Source organism: Lindgomyces ingoldianus (genome assembly GCF_010093535.1).
Source record: "Lindgomyces ingoldianus strain ATCC 200398 unplaced genomic scaffold BDR25scaffold_56, whole genome shotgun sequence".
Lineage (NCBI taxonomy): Eukaryota > Fungi > Ascomycota > Dothideomycetes > Pleosporales > Lindgomycetaceae > Lindgomyces > Lindgomyces ingoldianus.
The window spans coordinates 143,058-158,658 of record NW_022985217.1 but is presented as its reverse complement, the minus strand read 5'-3'; the positions used below and the strand labels follow the sequence as shown (position 1 = coordinate 158,658).

At 49.2% G+C, this 15,601-nt stretch overlaps 5 protein-coding genes across 5 annotated transcripts; 1 reads left to right on the top strand and 4 right to left on the bottom strand.

Moving 5' to 3' along the window:
* Positions 1-837: 837 nt before the first annotated feature.
* On the bottom strand, positions 838-2,940 carry BDR25DRAFT_272632 (Sodium/hydrogen exchanger). The gene is made up of 3 exons (XM_033687322.1): positions 2,493-2,940; positions 1,717-2,447; positions 838-1,656 (listed from the first exon to the last, which is right to left on the bottom strand). The coding sequence occupies exons 1-3, from the start codon at positions 2,743-2,745 to the stop codon at positions 952-954; spliced, it is 1,689 nt and encodes a 562-aa protein (XP_033540563.1). The 5' UTR covers positions 2,746-2,940; the 3' UTR covers positions 838-951.
* Positions 2,941-3,184: 244 nt separating this feature from the next.
* On the top strand, positions 3,185-5,364 carry BDR25DRAFT_244889 (alpha-actin-like proteinin; the record flags this gene model as incomplete). The annotated part of the gene is made up of 5 exons (XM_033685866.1): positions 3,185-3,240; positions 3,299-3,365; positions 3,462-3,814; positions 3,863-5,102; positions 5,167-5,364. 5 exons carry the CDS (start codon positions 3,185-3,187, stop codon positions 5,362-5,364), a joined length of 1,914 nt encoding a protein of 637 aa, XP_033540562.1.
* A 21-nt stretch (positions 5,365-5,385) lies between these two features.
* BDR25DRAFT_362520 (uncharacterized protein) lies at positions 5,386-6,639 on the bottom strand (the record flags this gene model as incomplete). The annotated part of the gene is made up of 8 exons (XM_033696586.1): positions 5,386-5,611; positions 5,638-5,707; positions 5,742-5,817; positions 5,866-5,888; positions 5,992-6,219; positions 6,273-6,373; positions 6,414-6,490; positions 6,583-6,639. 8 exons carry the CDS (start codon positions 6,637-6,639, stop codon positions 5,386-5,388), a joined length of 858 nt encoding a protein of 285 aa, XP_033540561.1.
* Positions 6,640-6,833: 194 nt separating this feature from the next.
* Positions 6,834-7,479, bottom strand: BDR25DRAFT_319744 (uncharacterized protein; the record flags this gene model as incomplete). The annotated part of the gene is made up of 3 exons (XM_033691849.1): positions 6,834-6,937; positions 7,064-7,214; positions 7,303-7,479. 3 exons carry the CDS (start codon positions 7,477-7,479, stop codon positions 6,834-6,836), a joined length of 432 nt encoding a protein of 143 aa, XP_033540560.1.
* Positions 7,480-11,700: 4,221 nt separating this feature from the next.
* BDR25DRAFT_106650 (uncharacterized protein) lies at positions 11,701-15,099 on the bottom strand. The gene is made up of 3 exons (XM_033683508.1): positions 15,023-15,099; positions 14,201-14,934; positions 11,701-14,147 (listed from the first exon to the last, which is right to left on the bottom strand). The coding sequence occupies exons 2-3, from the start codon at positions 14,709-14,711 to the stop codon at positions 11,962-11,964; spliced, it is 2,697 nt and encodes an 898-aa protein (XP_033540559.1). The 5' UTR covers positions 14,712-14,934; positions 15,023-15,099; the 3' UTR covers positions 11,701-11,961.
* Between the last annotated feature and the right edge of the window lie 502 nt (positions 15,100-15,601).

Genomic DNA, 15,601 nt, shown 5'->3' with positions numbered 1-15,601 from the left:
CTGGCGGCTGGCGGCATCCTCGACAATGGCTATTGTTTCAGCATGCCGATTTAACTGATTCACGTCGCCGTCTCTGAAACACACCCAAGCTGCACCAAAACCCTCCCCTCAGCCTCCACACCTGCTCCTCGTTTTCCTGCCACTAGGCACAATTTTTCCTCTCCACTAGCTCTTTCGAAAATAATTCCGCCAAACAATATGGCTAGGAGGCAAGGTCGCAAATGTATTCAAAAACGAAACCTCTTGACATCAGGAGTGAGCTTCCACCTGCATCTAAGCCGAACATGCGGCTCGGTCACGGCCAGACATGCCGAACAGTGCTCGATAATTTGTATGAGGGACTCTTCCCTGCAGCGTCTGTACCAGCATATTTTCTCCGTGTCCTCCCGTTTGACTAGATGCAGTGAGAAATCCCCCAACGGCTTTCTTTTCCGTGGTCAGTGTTTCATTTGCTAGACTTGTATCACCAACCGTGTATGAAAGTGATTGAGATTTGAATTGTTAATGCCACTGCTATGGTTCCCGTGATGTAACTCGGGCTAACTAAAAATGCCAAACCAGTTACAGATGTCCCTCGTCAATAACTACCGGATCTGAGCAATTTCAACACAAACACGACCCTGACGATGGATCACGAGTGTTGAAACAAACATGTAAAACATCACACCTCTCTGAAATAGGGCTGATGTCGAAGTGCAATGGAAATTGAAGATGCATTGTGTTTGGAATCGCCGGATCGAACCGGAGCTATCTCCTCGCGTTTCTAGAAGCCATCATGAAACGATGCGCTGGTGATGTCGAGATGCAGAGTGCTTACGAATGGGAGACGTCCTTTTTGACAGCTAACGAGTAAGCTTCAAGCCACTCGCTTCCTTCGAACCATAGTACAGCAGCGAGCAATAACGCCGCACGGGTATCCTGAACGTTGAGCTGCCTCCCCGGTCCGCATTCCTACCGAACACCCCAAACACCCAAGACATCCCTTCCCGATCCCTCTTGCCCTTTGCTCTTCCTCTCCTCTAGCTTTTTCACTCTCTTCACAGAAAGCCCAACTCCTAGGGGTCCGATAATAGTGCAAAGGACGATGGCCCAGGTGACCACTAGGAAGATGTCGGATTCCGAGCTGGAATTTGTATGTCCAGACGAGAACGCGCCGTTAGACTCAGCCATCGCCGAGATCAGAAACCCAATTTCGCCGCGTGCTACCATCGCCAAGGCAAGGATGAGGGGTGGATAGAGAGAGAACGGTTTGGGCGTAGAAGGAGTTCGTGGCACCGTTTGTGTAATTTTTGGAGTTGAAGGCTCTTCATGCGTGGAGACTGTCTGAGGCTGGTCTCGCTTGAATGCATGGCTCGACCCGGTCTTCGCACTCTTTCCCCAGAGATGAGGGACTTCGGGTAGCTCAACGTTTAACATCCGGCCGCGGAGTGTGCCCTGCACAGGGACCACGGAGAAACGAACAAGCCAAAGTCCACAGACAAGCTTTCCGAGCGTCATGAGGAGGGTATAGACAATCCCACGCCAGATGATGGAGCTTCTGAACATGTGGGAAATCGGAATTGAGAACCCAATGGATGCGAAAAAGAAGGGCCGCAGAATCTTGGAGACCGCCTGCTTGTAGTACTCCTGGTAAATAGTCGAGCCAAATGTAGTACTCTCATCAACACAGACATCGCTCGAAATTGCTAGGTTTGTTAATTGCACCTCATTGTCCACCCTGTTCTGTGGGCCATTGTCCCCAGCTCCAGCAGCATCTGTAGATTCTTCGGTTAGGAGATTGTTTTTTTGGGTAGCATCGGGCTGGGTCTTTTCCTCAACCAGCCTTGTCTGAGCATTTTTGGGATGTGGTACTTCCGTATCCCACCAACTAATGACAGCTCCTGCAATATATGCAGCGAACAAATTCGAAGTCCCAGCGTAGGTAGCACCAGTCGCCAGAGCAATGAGAACTAAAGTATGAATCACAAACGCAGTGTGCCTCAAGCATACAATCCTGTCGATCTTCCCGGAGGAATGGGTTTCGCGATAGCGATTCAAAGACACCGTCAGCGGTAGAATCAGAAATTGACACGCCAAAGGGGCGACTACAGCAAATCCAAGAGAGACTAGGATAGGACGAATGATGGTGATGGCACTGATGGTACTTCCAAGATTGGAGATGACTTGGACCATGACTAGCCCAACAACGTCGTCTATCATTGCGGCAGTTGTTAGAACAATGCCCAGCCTAGAAGATGTGAGCCCGCTAGACGCCAGCACTGTAAAGGTGGTTCCAAGACTGGTGGAACACAAGGCAGCACCAGCAGCAAAGGCCTGCAAAGAAGTGGCGCCTACCAGCCACTGGAGAGAAAAGGAAAGAGCAATGGGAACAGTGATGCCGGTGATTGCGACTCCAGAAGAAAGGAGAAGGTTGGCTTTAAGAGATGCAAAGGAAGTAGATAGGCCACCTTAACGATGGTCAGCGAAGGAGGTAGGTGATCAGTGTGAGATACCTTGGAACACAAGCAACATCAAACCCAGATATCCCAATTGAACGACGACCTCTTCAGCACTGGCTGAGAGCCATTTCGCACCGGGAGTCCCCCAGCAAATACCTAACAGGACTTGCCCGAGTAAACCGCAGTACACGATGCGGTCAAGAGCAGAATTGACCATGTTAAGGAGAAGTAAGAAGGAGGCTTGGACAAGGATGGCAACAATACCAGGCTCGTGATACGGCAGTGACCCCGCAGCGCTATCAGCCATGATGCTGGCAGGAACAAGGGAGTTGGTAGAAGTGGAAAGTGAAACTCAGGCGATTGACAGCCGTGAAGTGAGGCTGCGACAAGCTCGTGCGCAGGACGAGATTCTTGTCGACGAAGAGCGGGGCCCAAGAATTGCGAATTTCAGTGCATGCAAAGTCTCTAGGCGAAACGAAGTAATTTGGCCAGTAGTCTTGTAAAAGGATATTGGTGGGCGGGGGTTTGGTGTCGAAGTGAAGTCACAGGGCCATTGGGCGGAGAACGTCTTGACAACCGCCGAACAGGCCCCGCCACGCCAGCCGAGCGGGCGCAGGGCCCCATTGTTTTGGCCTGGAAAACAACTCACCACACTCCAAGTACCAACGGCACACACGACTATTCCTACTCGCATGCATACTCCACCTTCTTGGCCCAAAGTATACTCCTGATGCACACAGTCCGCCATGGCGCCGCTCGAGCAGCAATGGGTTAAAGTCCAGCAGAAGACGTTTACTAAATGGTGCGCCGCCACCCCCGCCAGTGCTTGCTGTACAACACTGCTAACCAGACGGCTGCAGGCTGAACAGCAAGCTCAAAGCCCGAGAAGTTGAGATTAATGACCTTATTTCAGACCTTTCGGACGGTGTAAGTACCGCTGTGCCCCCGCGTCCTTCCAGCATTCTCATTGCCCACATCCCTGCTGCATACCGCTCTTTCAAAGACCTGACAGTTAGAACACAGATTGCGCTTATACACCTTCTCGAAATCTTGGGAAATGAGTCGCTCGGCCGGTATGCCTCCCGTCCAAAGCTGCGCGTGCAAAAGTTCGAGAATGTCAACAAGTCGCTGGACTTTATTAAGCGGAGGGGCATCCAGATGACCAACATCGGTGCCGAGGACGTAGTCGATGGCAACAGCAAGATTATACTAGGCCTGATATGGACGCTCATTCTCCGATTTACTATCAGTGATATCAATGAGGAGGGATTGAGTGCTAAGGAGGGCTTGCTGCTCTGGTGTCAAAGGAAGACGGCCTGTTACGACGAGGTCGAGGTTCGGGACTTCTCTACAAGCTGGAACGACGGGCTAGCATTGTGAGTGCGGTGTCCGACTCAGTGCTACCATGCTAACATGAGGAATAGCTGCGCCCTCCTCGATATCCACCGGCCTGACCTAATCGACTACGATAGCCTAGACAAGAACGACCACCGTGGAAACATGCAACTTGCTTTTGACATTGCCTCCAAAGAAATCGGCATTCCTGACCTTCTCGACGTAGAAGATGTCTGCGATGTCGCTAAACCCGATGAGCGCTCGCTCATGACCTACATTGCCTACTGGTTCCACGCCTTCTCGCAGATGGAGCGAGTTGAGAACGCCGGCCGCCGTGTGGAGAAGTTTGTTCAGAATATGCAAGGGGCATGGGAGATGCAGAACAATTTCGAGAAACGTATGCGGGAGCTGCTCCGCCAGATTGCCGAACAGCAACGGAAGTGGGAGGACGCTGAGTTCGATGGTACATATGCGGACGCTAAGAACCAGTCGGCAGAGTTCACGGGATACAAGCGCAAGAATAAGAGGGCGTGGGTGGCAGAGAAGTCAGATCTGGTCGGGCTCCTCGGGAATATCAAAACAAAGCTTTCCACATATCGCCTACGACCGTACGAACCACCGGCGGAGCTTAGCATAGAAGCGTTAGACGTGGCGTGGGCGGGTCTCATGAAGGCAGAACGAAATCGATCGCAGACGATCAACGAAACAATCCGGGACATCAAGAATGCCCTCCGTAAATCCTTTGCCGACAAAGCAAATGATTTTGCCCTCGCCCTGAATACGCTATCAACATCCATCTCTGGACTAGAAGGCGACGTTGAGGACCAGCTAGAACATACCAAGCAACTTAGCAAATCGCTTCAGCCACTAGACCAGTACCTCAACATCATTGCCTCGATAGACGACCAATGCGTGGAAGCAAACATTGAGGAAAACGACTTCACAACTTACACTTACGACGAGCTTGAGTATGAGCTCGGCCTCGTCCGGTCCTCCGTCTCAAAAAAACTCGCGTTCTTGGAAAACCAGATGGTAGCACGCAATATGACAAATCTCACCCCGATTCAGCTTGAAGAATTCGAATCCGTGTTCAGGCACTTTGACCGAGATGTATCGAACAGTCTGCAAGAGCTGGAATTTGCAGCGGCGCTGGCAAGTCTAGGGTTGGTATACGATGAGAATGAAATGCATGCAAAATTCAGAGAAACAAGCGGGGGAAGAGATTACGTAACTTTTGAACAGTTCATCAGGTTTATGGTGGATGAAACTGAAGACCAAAATACGGCTGAGCAAGTATTCGAGTCATTTAAGGAGGTTGCGGATGGCAAGGTGAGTCCTCTCCGCTCCCCTCTCTAACATACAGGATAGAAGTGAGAAACTGACGGCTTTGCAGCCATACGTCACCGAGCTCGACCTCCGTCACTCCCTCGTCCCAGATGAAATCATCGAGGACCTTATTTCCACAATGCCCGAACACAAAGGCCCAGACATGCAAGAAGACAGAAACGTACCTAAGTTCGATTACATCAGCTACATGGAACGCTACATGGGTGGCGGTCCTGGGAACGGAGCCCTGAATGGCGATCACTAGGCGTGTTCTATTCGCTGCTTCCTATGACCAGCTAATTCTCTCCCTCGCAGCGATCTGGAACGGGTGATTGATGATGAAGTTGAAGGGGAGTTGTAGGAGTAAGAGCGTGGGTTGGTAACGCAAGTTGGAAATGAATACGATCTTCATGATGGAAAATGGGATGGTTTCAACTTTCTTGGGCGAGGCGAGGCGAAAATTGGTATAGTAGCTTGCATTTCTTTCTGGCCTCTCCAGCGCTTCACTTCTCCTTTGTTGGATTTGCATCAGCGTCACATTGAAGTTTTCTGTTTTCGTCTTTCAATGCTCATTTTGGATTGGTTCTTTGCTTCGAGTACACACGCGCCTTTCTGAGTGTAGTAAGGGGTTTGGATTGCTACCAAGAGTCTGGATTACTCTGCTAGCTGGGTGTGGTTTTTGAAGTTGAATTTTGATGCTGAAGCTGAAGTTGGATACCTGTTTTCGCGTTTAGCTAGATTGAATTCATAGGTAAATAGAAAGCACGACGGCCGCAAGGGGAGGAAGGACTAGAAGTGTAAACCTCGTGTAAGTCGTTGTTATGTTATACCCGCGGGGCAGTCGTGGAAGTAATGTATAGTCAGTCCATCAGTCTGTCATCCCCAGCTAAACCCGTTCCAGGAGAGTGTATTAGGATATCAAGGTCTGGGGGTTGCGGTCCGTTACACTGTAAATTCACTAGTTTGGTACCCAAGCTATCGTGTTTGTGCTTGACACTTGTTAATGTCCATTTTCCTGCCTGATGTTTGGTGTTTGCTACGGTGGGGTGGGGTTTCTGCTGGCTGGCTATCTCCTTCCTCATGCAATTGGGCCCTGATTCGTGGACACAGATCAGTCGATCTCAAGGTTCTAGTGATCAAGAGCCTTAGGCCCTGTCGTGGGAAGGGACATACCGCCTGTTGCTATGAATGAAGCATATGATACGTTATTGGAGATACTCCGATACGAATATTTCCCCCACACTGGTGCTCTTAGTGCAAATCGTATAATATTTCTAGCAATGTAAGGATGCTGTTTTCAGCGTCGGGCTTCACGCGATGGAAATGATGGTGCGATGGTAAGATGGTGGTAGTGATGTGATACCGGGTATAATGAATGCTATTCCCTTGTTCTCAAGGAATGGGAGGGCGGTGAGGGTTTATTTTTTGTGGCTGGCAGGCAGGGACGGGAAAACTATTGCGTTTTGGGTGTGGGGATATGTACCGAATATGGCAGGGGGTGATTTATGACAGATTTGGGAACCTGCTTGGCGTGGTCCATTATCTAGTAAGGGGATTGAGAATCAAAAAGTTCGGGCCAGGGGCCCGTGGTAGACGCAGATATGCTACAGGTGGGTGAGATGGTAGGTGTTTCCGCAAGTAACAATTCAGATGAAGGAAGGAAGTGTTAGTCTAGGAGGTTATTCAAACACCTGATGAGGTAGGGCTAACAAATTCGCCATCGATACCCAATGTTCATTTTTTTCGACGTGCTTTCTCGGAAGTCAGGAGTTGTGATATCTCCGCATGACCAGACTCCCTTGCAATCCCCAACGCAGTCTGTCTCTCCTTATCCCGCGCTGTGAGGGAAACATGAGGTATCTCGAGCAGCAACTTGACAACCGCCGCATGCCCATAATTTGCAACGAGCATAAGGGGTGTGATGCCATTGTCGTCGAGGCAATTCACGTCAACATCTCATTTACCTTGACCATCTTTGCGTTCGATGAGGTACTTGATGCCTTCATCAATGCGCCCGATGGCCGCGGTTTGAAGGGCCGTCCTCCCTCCGCTTTCTCTGGCATTGATCTGGATGCTCTGTTGTGCACCAAGGGACCTCATCTGGTCGATTTTTTCCTAGACACGGTGTTGTGAGATGGCGAATGGCCTGTTTCGTCTTGCACATTAGGGTTTGCCCCGGTGTCTAATAGCAGCTGCGAAATACCGAGATTCTCTTGATAGACCACATCTTCGAGTGGAGTACGTTCCCCGGTATATAGGCTAGAAGGAGCTTGACTGCATCATAATTTTCTTTTTTCACAGTGTAGGAAAGAGCCGTGTAGCCCCATGAGCCAACAGCATTGACATTAGTGTTGGCTGTGGATAGAGGTTTCTGGCACATGTCCCGTGATCTCTCTGTTGCGGCATAGTGCAGAGGCTGCCTGCTGTAAATCGTTTGAGATGTACTATCTGCACTTAGTTCGAGCAGAGTGTTGGTTAAATACCGATAGACTTTCTGACAGGCAATGTGTAGAGTGTACGGCCTAGGATGTCTTGTGCGTTGATAGTGTCCATTGATTTATCATCATCCTCCAAGAAAGTGATAAATAGGCGGCTCGCAGAAACCACTCCAATCGAGAAGACAGTGCAGCCAGGTTCATCCGAGGCAGTCGACTGGATCTCCTAGTTTTCGCAACTCATTTTAGCCTCTGCGCTCGGGTTCAACTAGAAAGAAGGGGGCATTTCGAGAAATGGAGGGTAGATTGTCATAAAGATGAAGGTCTGCGAGCACAAACTCTGCCTGTGTGCGTACTTTAGCAACCAATGCAAGTAGTCGAGACCATTTGTTGTCCACCAGATCGTCGTCCTGCTTGACGTAGTACGTGTAGTATCCTGAATGCTGGCTTAAGCGTTCTAACCTGGACAGGAACCCGCCTGTAGTGTGTCCAAGCCTTCAAGAAACTTTTCTTCGCTTTTGACCCTTTACAGATAGGGCAAGTGTGGGTGGTCCCCTCTCGATAATCTCCCGAGAGAGCTTGACTCATTAGAGTGGTAAAGATTAACACGTGTTCCGCGCTCCCCTCCACATCCAGTACTTCTTGGGATGAAGCCTGCCCTTTGAGCATCGCACATAGAGGAGTTACTCATATCTGGCTCTTCATTGGTGTAGCTGAAGGTGGGCTTGATATTGGTGGATTGCCGTCTATAATTGCAGTGATTTCGGACAGGGCCTCTTAAGATACGAAAATGTTCCGGGCGTAGAGGTAAGGATGATGGCGTGTTGGGATCGAATAATTGCGTGCTTGTGGGGTGTTTGGTAGCTCATTAGTGACGATATTTCGGTATGTTTTCAGGAGCCGTAAGTGTTCACTGACAGAGATAGTAAACACCATACGAAGATATCTTGACAACCGATATAACGCAAGAGTATATCAGTAATGCTGTATGAACTGCGGGACACTGAGTAAACTAGAGCTGGATAGAGGATAAACTCTATAGCAATGCAGATAACTGCACCTAGAAAGATCTAGCTATAGAAGTGCGCGAAGAAACAAGTGAAATTAACAAGGAGCAGAACCTTGCGGAGCGCCTCTTAATTATACTAGTTATTCGGCTAGAGTAGCTATACTTCTAGCGGAATCACATAACAACAGCTTCAAACACCTTGGAGCGCGAATATGCCAGGCCCGAGCCTTAATGTACTATGGCTCCGCGGATCTTCCCACTATCTACTCCCTCACTAAATGCCACGAGAATTTTAGCCTCATGGGGACAGCTACATACTCTCCCATTCAAACATTAACGTCCACCCCACTTTTGGTTCCGATCTCCGCGCCCTCGGATTCTCCAACCTCAACAGCAATTGCTTTTAGTGTGATCGGGACGATCATTGAGGTAACGGGCCTAGTTCTGACGGGTCTGAAAGTCTGCAGGATGTATAAAAGAAGGAAGAATTATGTAGTCTGGGGCAGGTAAGTAGGATCTTACGTCAAGAAATAGGGAGTGAGCTAAGCCAGGAACCCAGATCCACGACTCACGTTCCTAGTGGAGGACCCAAACCGCTCACGATCTCTTCAACATCTATCATTTTCTAGACCGTCTACATGTGGCAATATGTGTATCAGGTCATAGCTGAATTTACATACTGCATTGGCGTCTGATGAAGCTCAAAGCGAGGAAAACCTTTAGCAACTAGGGTGGGAAGGTATAATATATACCCGATCATACAGCCCTTATCTTGAAGATCCTACGATATTCATTTGTACAGTCAGTTAATGGTATTAACTTATAGTTAAGATTTTTGGTGTTCACGGACGTGTTGGGTTGTCCGCTGCCGGAGAGGTGACGAAGGACTGTAACCACGTCAGAGCATCATTGGACAGCTTCGCGATACCGGGGGTAGACGGCTGGAGTCTTTAGGGTACGGGTCATCCTAAGGAAACAAATATATGAGTTGTGAAGGCGGAGTCTAGTTGACCGACGGTGGTTGTCTCGATGACAGAACCAGAGGACGCATGAACTGGTCCCTTTCCCACTTTGCCGCGTTCAGAATAGTCTGGGCCGCTTCCTCTTCAGCACAGACCTAGAACCCTGCTCACACCTCGTGTCTCCATCAAGGCAGTTCCGAAATTCACCTACAGCAATGAGGGTGCCAGAAAAGCTAGCGACAGCCGCGGAAATTCCAGCATAAAATACATTGATTTCTAACGATTTGGGCTGTTTGTGCAAACGTTTTGTGCTTCCTGTATTACCGCCTTTCCCATTCGCATAGATATATATCAATCGCAGACACAGATAGAAGAACGAAAAGTAGACCGCGAAGTCCAAATCCCATCATCCTACCACCAGATTCCTCAACACCGAAGATATCTAAATGATAACCATCTCGCCTCCAAAAACCCATAGGATACGATCCATGGCACTGAAGGCCAGAAGCCTTGAAGCCATTAGATGGATGAAGACCGGCGCATGGGATTCCGCAAACAATTACCTTGCAGTAGCACACAAAAACCGGGAGCAAGAACCCTCACACTCCGATCCCGGTTCCCCATAATAATCTATCAGAAATGAAAACTGAGGATGCCGTCTTGTTGTTTCGACGCAAGGTCAGCAACTCTCATATATTTGCATTGATTCTGAAAACTTCTCTTCTCATCTCCGAGTGGAAAAAGCAAAGATTTGCAGCAAGGGTACTAGAAGAGCAAGAATCCCAGCCCCATCGATCTCGAAGCGAAGCCTGCGAAAATCGGCAAAAGTCAAGCTTGAGATCAGAGTGTACGCAAGTCCACTAAGTGATAGTATATTTTAAGGATATTATGATTCATCCGCCTAGTGAGCCGATGACTAACGGCAAACAAGGGTGGAAGATCCGGGTGAATACGTGCATGACTTGCATGAACATCAAACGTCCCGTGCTCACATCAGAAGATCCGGTACATGGAGACGAGATTATCCGGGGTTGCGACGTTTGAGGGTTTTTCGTATGTGAGGCGAGGGCGTGGCATTTGGATATTTTCTGGGGAGGGTGATATAATATGATATTGAAGCTGGGATTGTACGTATAGAGACTAACATGGTAGGGCTAGGATGGGATGGGCGAGTAGGCAGAATAATGGAAATTGGAGACAGGTACAACTTGAAGATGTAATTACGTTTCAGACCTCGCCGGCAAGATCTCTACGGAAGGATAAACTTATGCCCAGTGTTAAGCCACTTTATTGATAGATCAAGCATTTCCTCATTCTACGAAATGCTTTGTTGGTGCTTGTGCACTGGACATGACAAGAATGAATTCGATACCGTTGCATCCCTTACAACCACAGCCAAAGCGTTCAAACTACTCTATGCACATGTTGAGAGTGTTTTCCTTGTTGGGAATCTTCGGTTGAGTAACAGTTGTCATGGCTGGAAATTATAGCTGTAACTTTTGTAGTAGCCGTAGGAGTTGCCCTAAGAAGTGTTCATGGTAGGAAAGAGATGGCTCTTTACAAACTCCAGGGCGGGTCCAGTGGACGTAACATAGTGAATGTAACCGCGAAATGTTTCTCTACCTATACAATAAAGTGTGGGCCTTTGTGATTCTGTAATGTCGTATTTTGGAAGGTGTACCACCATATCTCTTGCCGCCTTATTCCTCCAGTTCACGTGATGCATTTCTAGACTTTCAATGCTCACAAAATTGTTCGATTCGCCTAGATATGCCAGGTCGTTCGGCATCGGCAACCAGACAGGTAGATAAAGTGACTAACTCCTCCACAGCGGACCTGTTCTTCAGAAACACCAGTAAAGACGGGATGGAATGTACATAATATGATATTAGATCCGCCTCGTCATCTTCATCACTCATCACCGGCCAACCCATTCACCCGACCTTCTGTATGTTAGAATGACAAAGGGAAAGTATTGTACTAGCAATATGGCCGCTAGAGTTTGTATGGGAGAGGAACAGAGCAGAGAGCCACACTCCGTAGACAAACAGGAAGTGACTGGTACAATGAAATGAGATGAAGACAAGACGTCCGAGTATTGCCGGACATGGTGTCTATCTAAAAGAGAGGAAGAAGACCCAAATACACTAACCCAGCCAGGTCCCATTTTCTCTTCCTTAAACCCCTCAGAAAGAAGCCCATAAACCCAGGGATTGAAAACTGTCCTTTTGGAAACCTGTAAACACACTAGTCGTGATGAGTGTCTACAATGAATGGAAATGAAAGAGGCATGACCATCGTCAATATTGAATAGAGTGGTCCTGCCAGAGTATTCAAAAGAGCCTGCCGGGCTTTGCGCCATTAAGAATGCAGGATGGTGAGAGCACCATAGAAGTACAAGGTATCGAGAAAAATAAGAAGAGTGGTGCAAACTTAAAGGCTTGGAAAGCAAACCCTTAAAACTTTGGTGATGTAGGGTTGAATGTAGCCCCAAGCGTTGGTGTGGGAAGTGGTGTGTGCTTTGGGGGTGCTGGAAAGAGGCTGAGATAAGTCTGCCTATTTCCTCGAACAGCGTTACTGGAGCTTGAGGCTCGATTGCGGTACTTAGGTGGTTGCTGCAACTCTGGAGTTTTTCGAAGAGGAGATCCAAGCAGCTTTGTGGCGCCGTCTGATGAAGCGTATTTGTGGTAGTGCAAAGGAGGAGGACGGGTGGAACGCGTTGAACCTTGGCGAGCCAATTCTAGTGAAGCTCTGACCTCACTCTCAATGGACTCCTGGCGATCGCCATAGCTTTGATGCTCTTCTTCATCAGAGGCAAAGAATGTTCGATCCTGCGAAGGACGTCCAGGAGGGGTTGTATCGTCGTCTTCCATGTTCTCATTGCCGTCTTCCCCGAAAGATGTAAAAGATGCTACCTGGTCCGTGAGCTGATCAACCATGATGTCGAAGTTCTTCCGGGCACGTCGAGAGTGTATTAGTTCTGGGAGACTGCCAGAGGAGCTTGCGGAGCGGCGCACTGGGGAACTCCAGGAACTGGAACCCTGACCAGAAGACATGAGGCTGCTATCATAAGAGCTTCGTTTACTAGAACGAACGTGACTACTGCGGCTCGAGCTTGTAACGCTCTGATTCGCGTCAATGAGAGGGAAGTGCCTGTCAGACCCTTCATACTCTGCAAGAAGATCGTCATAGATTTCTTCACGGGAGACGTCTTTATACTCTTGGGGAATGAGAAGGGATGGAGTGAGGCTGAACCCTTCAGCTTCCGTAAAAGGAGACGGTCGATGACCCATTATACTGAAAAAATCAGAGGGTGTTTGCACACTGGTATCAGCTGTGGAAGCAGAAACGGCGGACCTGGACTCGAGGTCTGGGACGTTGGTTGCCGTTGGAACAAGAAGAGAAGGTCGGAATGCGCTCGGGAAGAACCTGGTTTGAATAGTAGGTTCATCCTCTGATGCCACCGAAGCTGTCTGTGTGGCCTGTGAAATTGCAGTTGAAGGGCGTTCGTGGTCTTGCTGCTCAGGAGTACGATCCCTATCCTCGAAAGCTCCGTCGTTCGATGTATGATCCCAGTCATAATCGCAATCTGCTTCTAGAGCATTCTCATAGATATAGTCGACATCGTCTTCCCATGATTCATCAATGGCGCGCCAGGTGTTAGATTTCCTCCGCGCGGCAGGAGCTCGCCGGACAGAATTCCTCCGAGAAAGTGTTGGCGATCCTAACGTGTCCGACATTTGGGAGATTGGGCGAGTCATAGGACTACGCTGGGTGTTCTTCGGGGATGCGAAAGGACTTACTCGACTATTGGACCGTGATCTAGGTGAACGTTGGTTAGTGCGGAAGGAGAATGAATCAAATGACGGCGATTTGGGAGCCTTGGAGGATCGGATGGGTGGATGAGGAGCAGGTCGGGGGTTGTGGAAACGGTCCGGCTCCTCAGGGACGTTTTCTAAGTCGGGACTGAAAGGTGGTGTGATCGTATGGATTGCGGAATCATCAGGGGTGGTAACAGCGTGTCCGAAGTAGCCTGGCTCATCTGTAATAGGTGGGAGCTTCTCTCCCATGGTTGGAGGACTCAAAGGTACAAATTTATCCCACATTCCAGAGCTCCTATTCGAACGTGACCTAGCGGGAGGGGAATGTCTTTGGGTGTCTGAAGATTCTTCAGGAAAGTCGTCGATTCGAGCAAGAGGAAGCCGGGATGATGACGATCGAGGGGGAGGATTTGCAGACTGGGAGTGACGATGGAGGCGAGGCTTCACTCCAGGTTGTGAGAAGCTTTCGACAGACCTGCTTAAGCGAATGGCTCTCCCAGCAGACTCTTGTGAAGACAGCTCAGGTTGCTGCCACTCTTTGGCACGCTCTGGACTCAGAGGAGGTGATCTGATACCTAAGGCTGACTGCGACCTCGACCCCGGGTTTGCTAGATTTTCGGAAGAGAAATTCTGAAAAAGCAAATCATCAGCCTTTATACCAGTGAGATCGCGGCGAGGAGCCTGTGAAGCGCGAACGGCCCAAAATTCAGCAACAAGATCATTTTCAGAAGTTTTTTCTAGGGCCGCGAATTGCTGTCGATCGGTATGTGTGAGATGCTGGAAGTCAAAGGGACTGGATATGCGGTGTTTTAGGTGTTGGACTGCAAGTACAGATTAGTTCTGAGCTGTATAGAGAGATTAGAGGAGCACTCACTAGAGCCCTCAGATACATTGCTCCTTCTACCCTTCCGCAAGACCGTAGCCCTCTTATTACCACTGTCCGTCTCCTCAATCTCGTTTACATTATATCCCGGGAAATATTGACTACTTTGCCTCTTGGTCCTCTTTCCACGCGCGAACAGTGACCTCTTTCCCCCACTGAGCTCCAAGAAACCGTGACCAGCAAGATTACGAAGGTCTTGCGATGATCGCTGCGACGGATCATCAGTTCCAGTCATGTCTGAGGGTACAGACACAAACGATGAAGAGGTGGAGGTAGCTGTATTACTTCTCGATCGTAGATTAAATACAGAGCTTCTCTTTCCAGGGTGAGTTCGTTCTCTTTGCTCTGGTGAAGGCATTTCCCCATAAGAAGATACATCTGATTGAGACACCCAAACATCTGAGGTCGAAGCCGAGGTCGAGGTCGAGGGGTCGGTGACCAGGGAGTCTATAGATGACTGTCTTGAGCGCGGCAACGCGTTGTTCTTATTAAAAAGAAACATGGCTTGAGAGTTAGGAACACCTCTCAGGGCGACGGCTCAGTAGTTGGCAGATATAGGTCTAGGAACGCTGGTGTTGTGTGTACGGAGCCCCACAATGGTTGGCGAAGCTCGTTCAACACCACAACCATGGAGGGTCAAAGGTTAACGCACGTTGTATATTCCGGGGAAACCTGTCGCGTGCGCGTGTTCGGATGTTTATCGAGTTGAATGTCCAGGTTGAATCCTGCTAGGCGTGTTAGTGGACTAGACCGTATATCTGGTGCAAAGCCCAAACAGACGGAGGTGTTGGAAGAGAACGAAAAGGGCCTGACCAGGGTCGGATAGAACCACTGTAACAGCAAAGAGAGCTTGCAGCTGAGATGTAATAATGCCGTGAGCAATATATGCGTACCTGCTAAAATGATTGGCTTATCCACAGTGGAGGAAATGAGTAACGTGAGGATGGGGTAACAGAGCGCAAAGGAGTGGGCGGCCCTAGGACAAATGCTGACTGTGGAAGGATGACCTCGACTCTAGTTGGCAGCATTAAAACGGGGATGCACTGCTGTGTGGTTAGAGGACTGAGGAAGACATTCGGCGGGCGTCAGGTAAAGATGCCAACGGTGATGACACTCCGAGATGCCTGAAGCGGAAACGAGAATTAAGTATTGCGGCGTACGAACAGACGCAATTTGGCAGGAGGTTGGTGGTGCGGAAGACTCGAGGGAGACTAAAAGGTATATGTTCAACCGTGATTTTCGTGGCACTGCATGCTGCGACACTGGAGCGCGTTGTGGTGCAAGCTCTTGCAGCCGGCAGAAGCGCGCCATGAGAAGTAGGGATGGCAAGGCCATGGTGGCCGTACACAGAGCAGCGGAGAGCATGTGGAGAAAGTCAGAATTGTGCTCAGT

Bases quoted from the DNA above. Each gene is read 5' to 3' on its own strand.
- BDR25DRAFT_272632 (XM_033687322.1), bottom strand. From the start codon at position 2,745: ATGGCTGATAGCGCTGCGGGGTCACTGCCGTATCACGAGCCTGGTATT. The intron at 2,448-2,492 runs GTATCTCACACT...ACCATCGTTAAG, and splicing joins GATGTTGCTTGTGTTCCAAG to GTGGCCTATCTACTTCCTTT. The intron at 1,657-1,716 runs GTGGACAATGAG...TGTGTTGATGAG, and splicing joins ACAATGGCCCACAGAACAGG to AGTACTACATTTGGCTCGAC.
- BDR25DRAFT_106650 (XM_033683508.1), bottom strand. From the start codon at position 14,711: ATGTTTCTTTTTAATAAGAACAACGCGTTGCCGCGCTCAAGACAGTCA. The intron at 14,148-14,200 runs GTGAGTGCTCCT...CTGTACTTGCAG, and splicing joins CAATGTATCTGAGGGCTCTA to TCCAACACCTAAAACACCGC.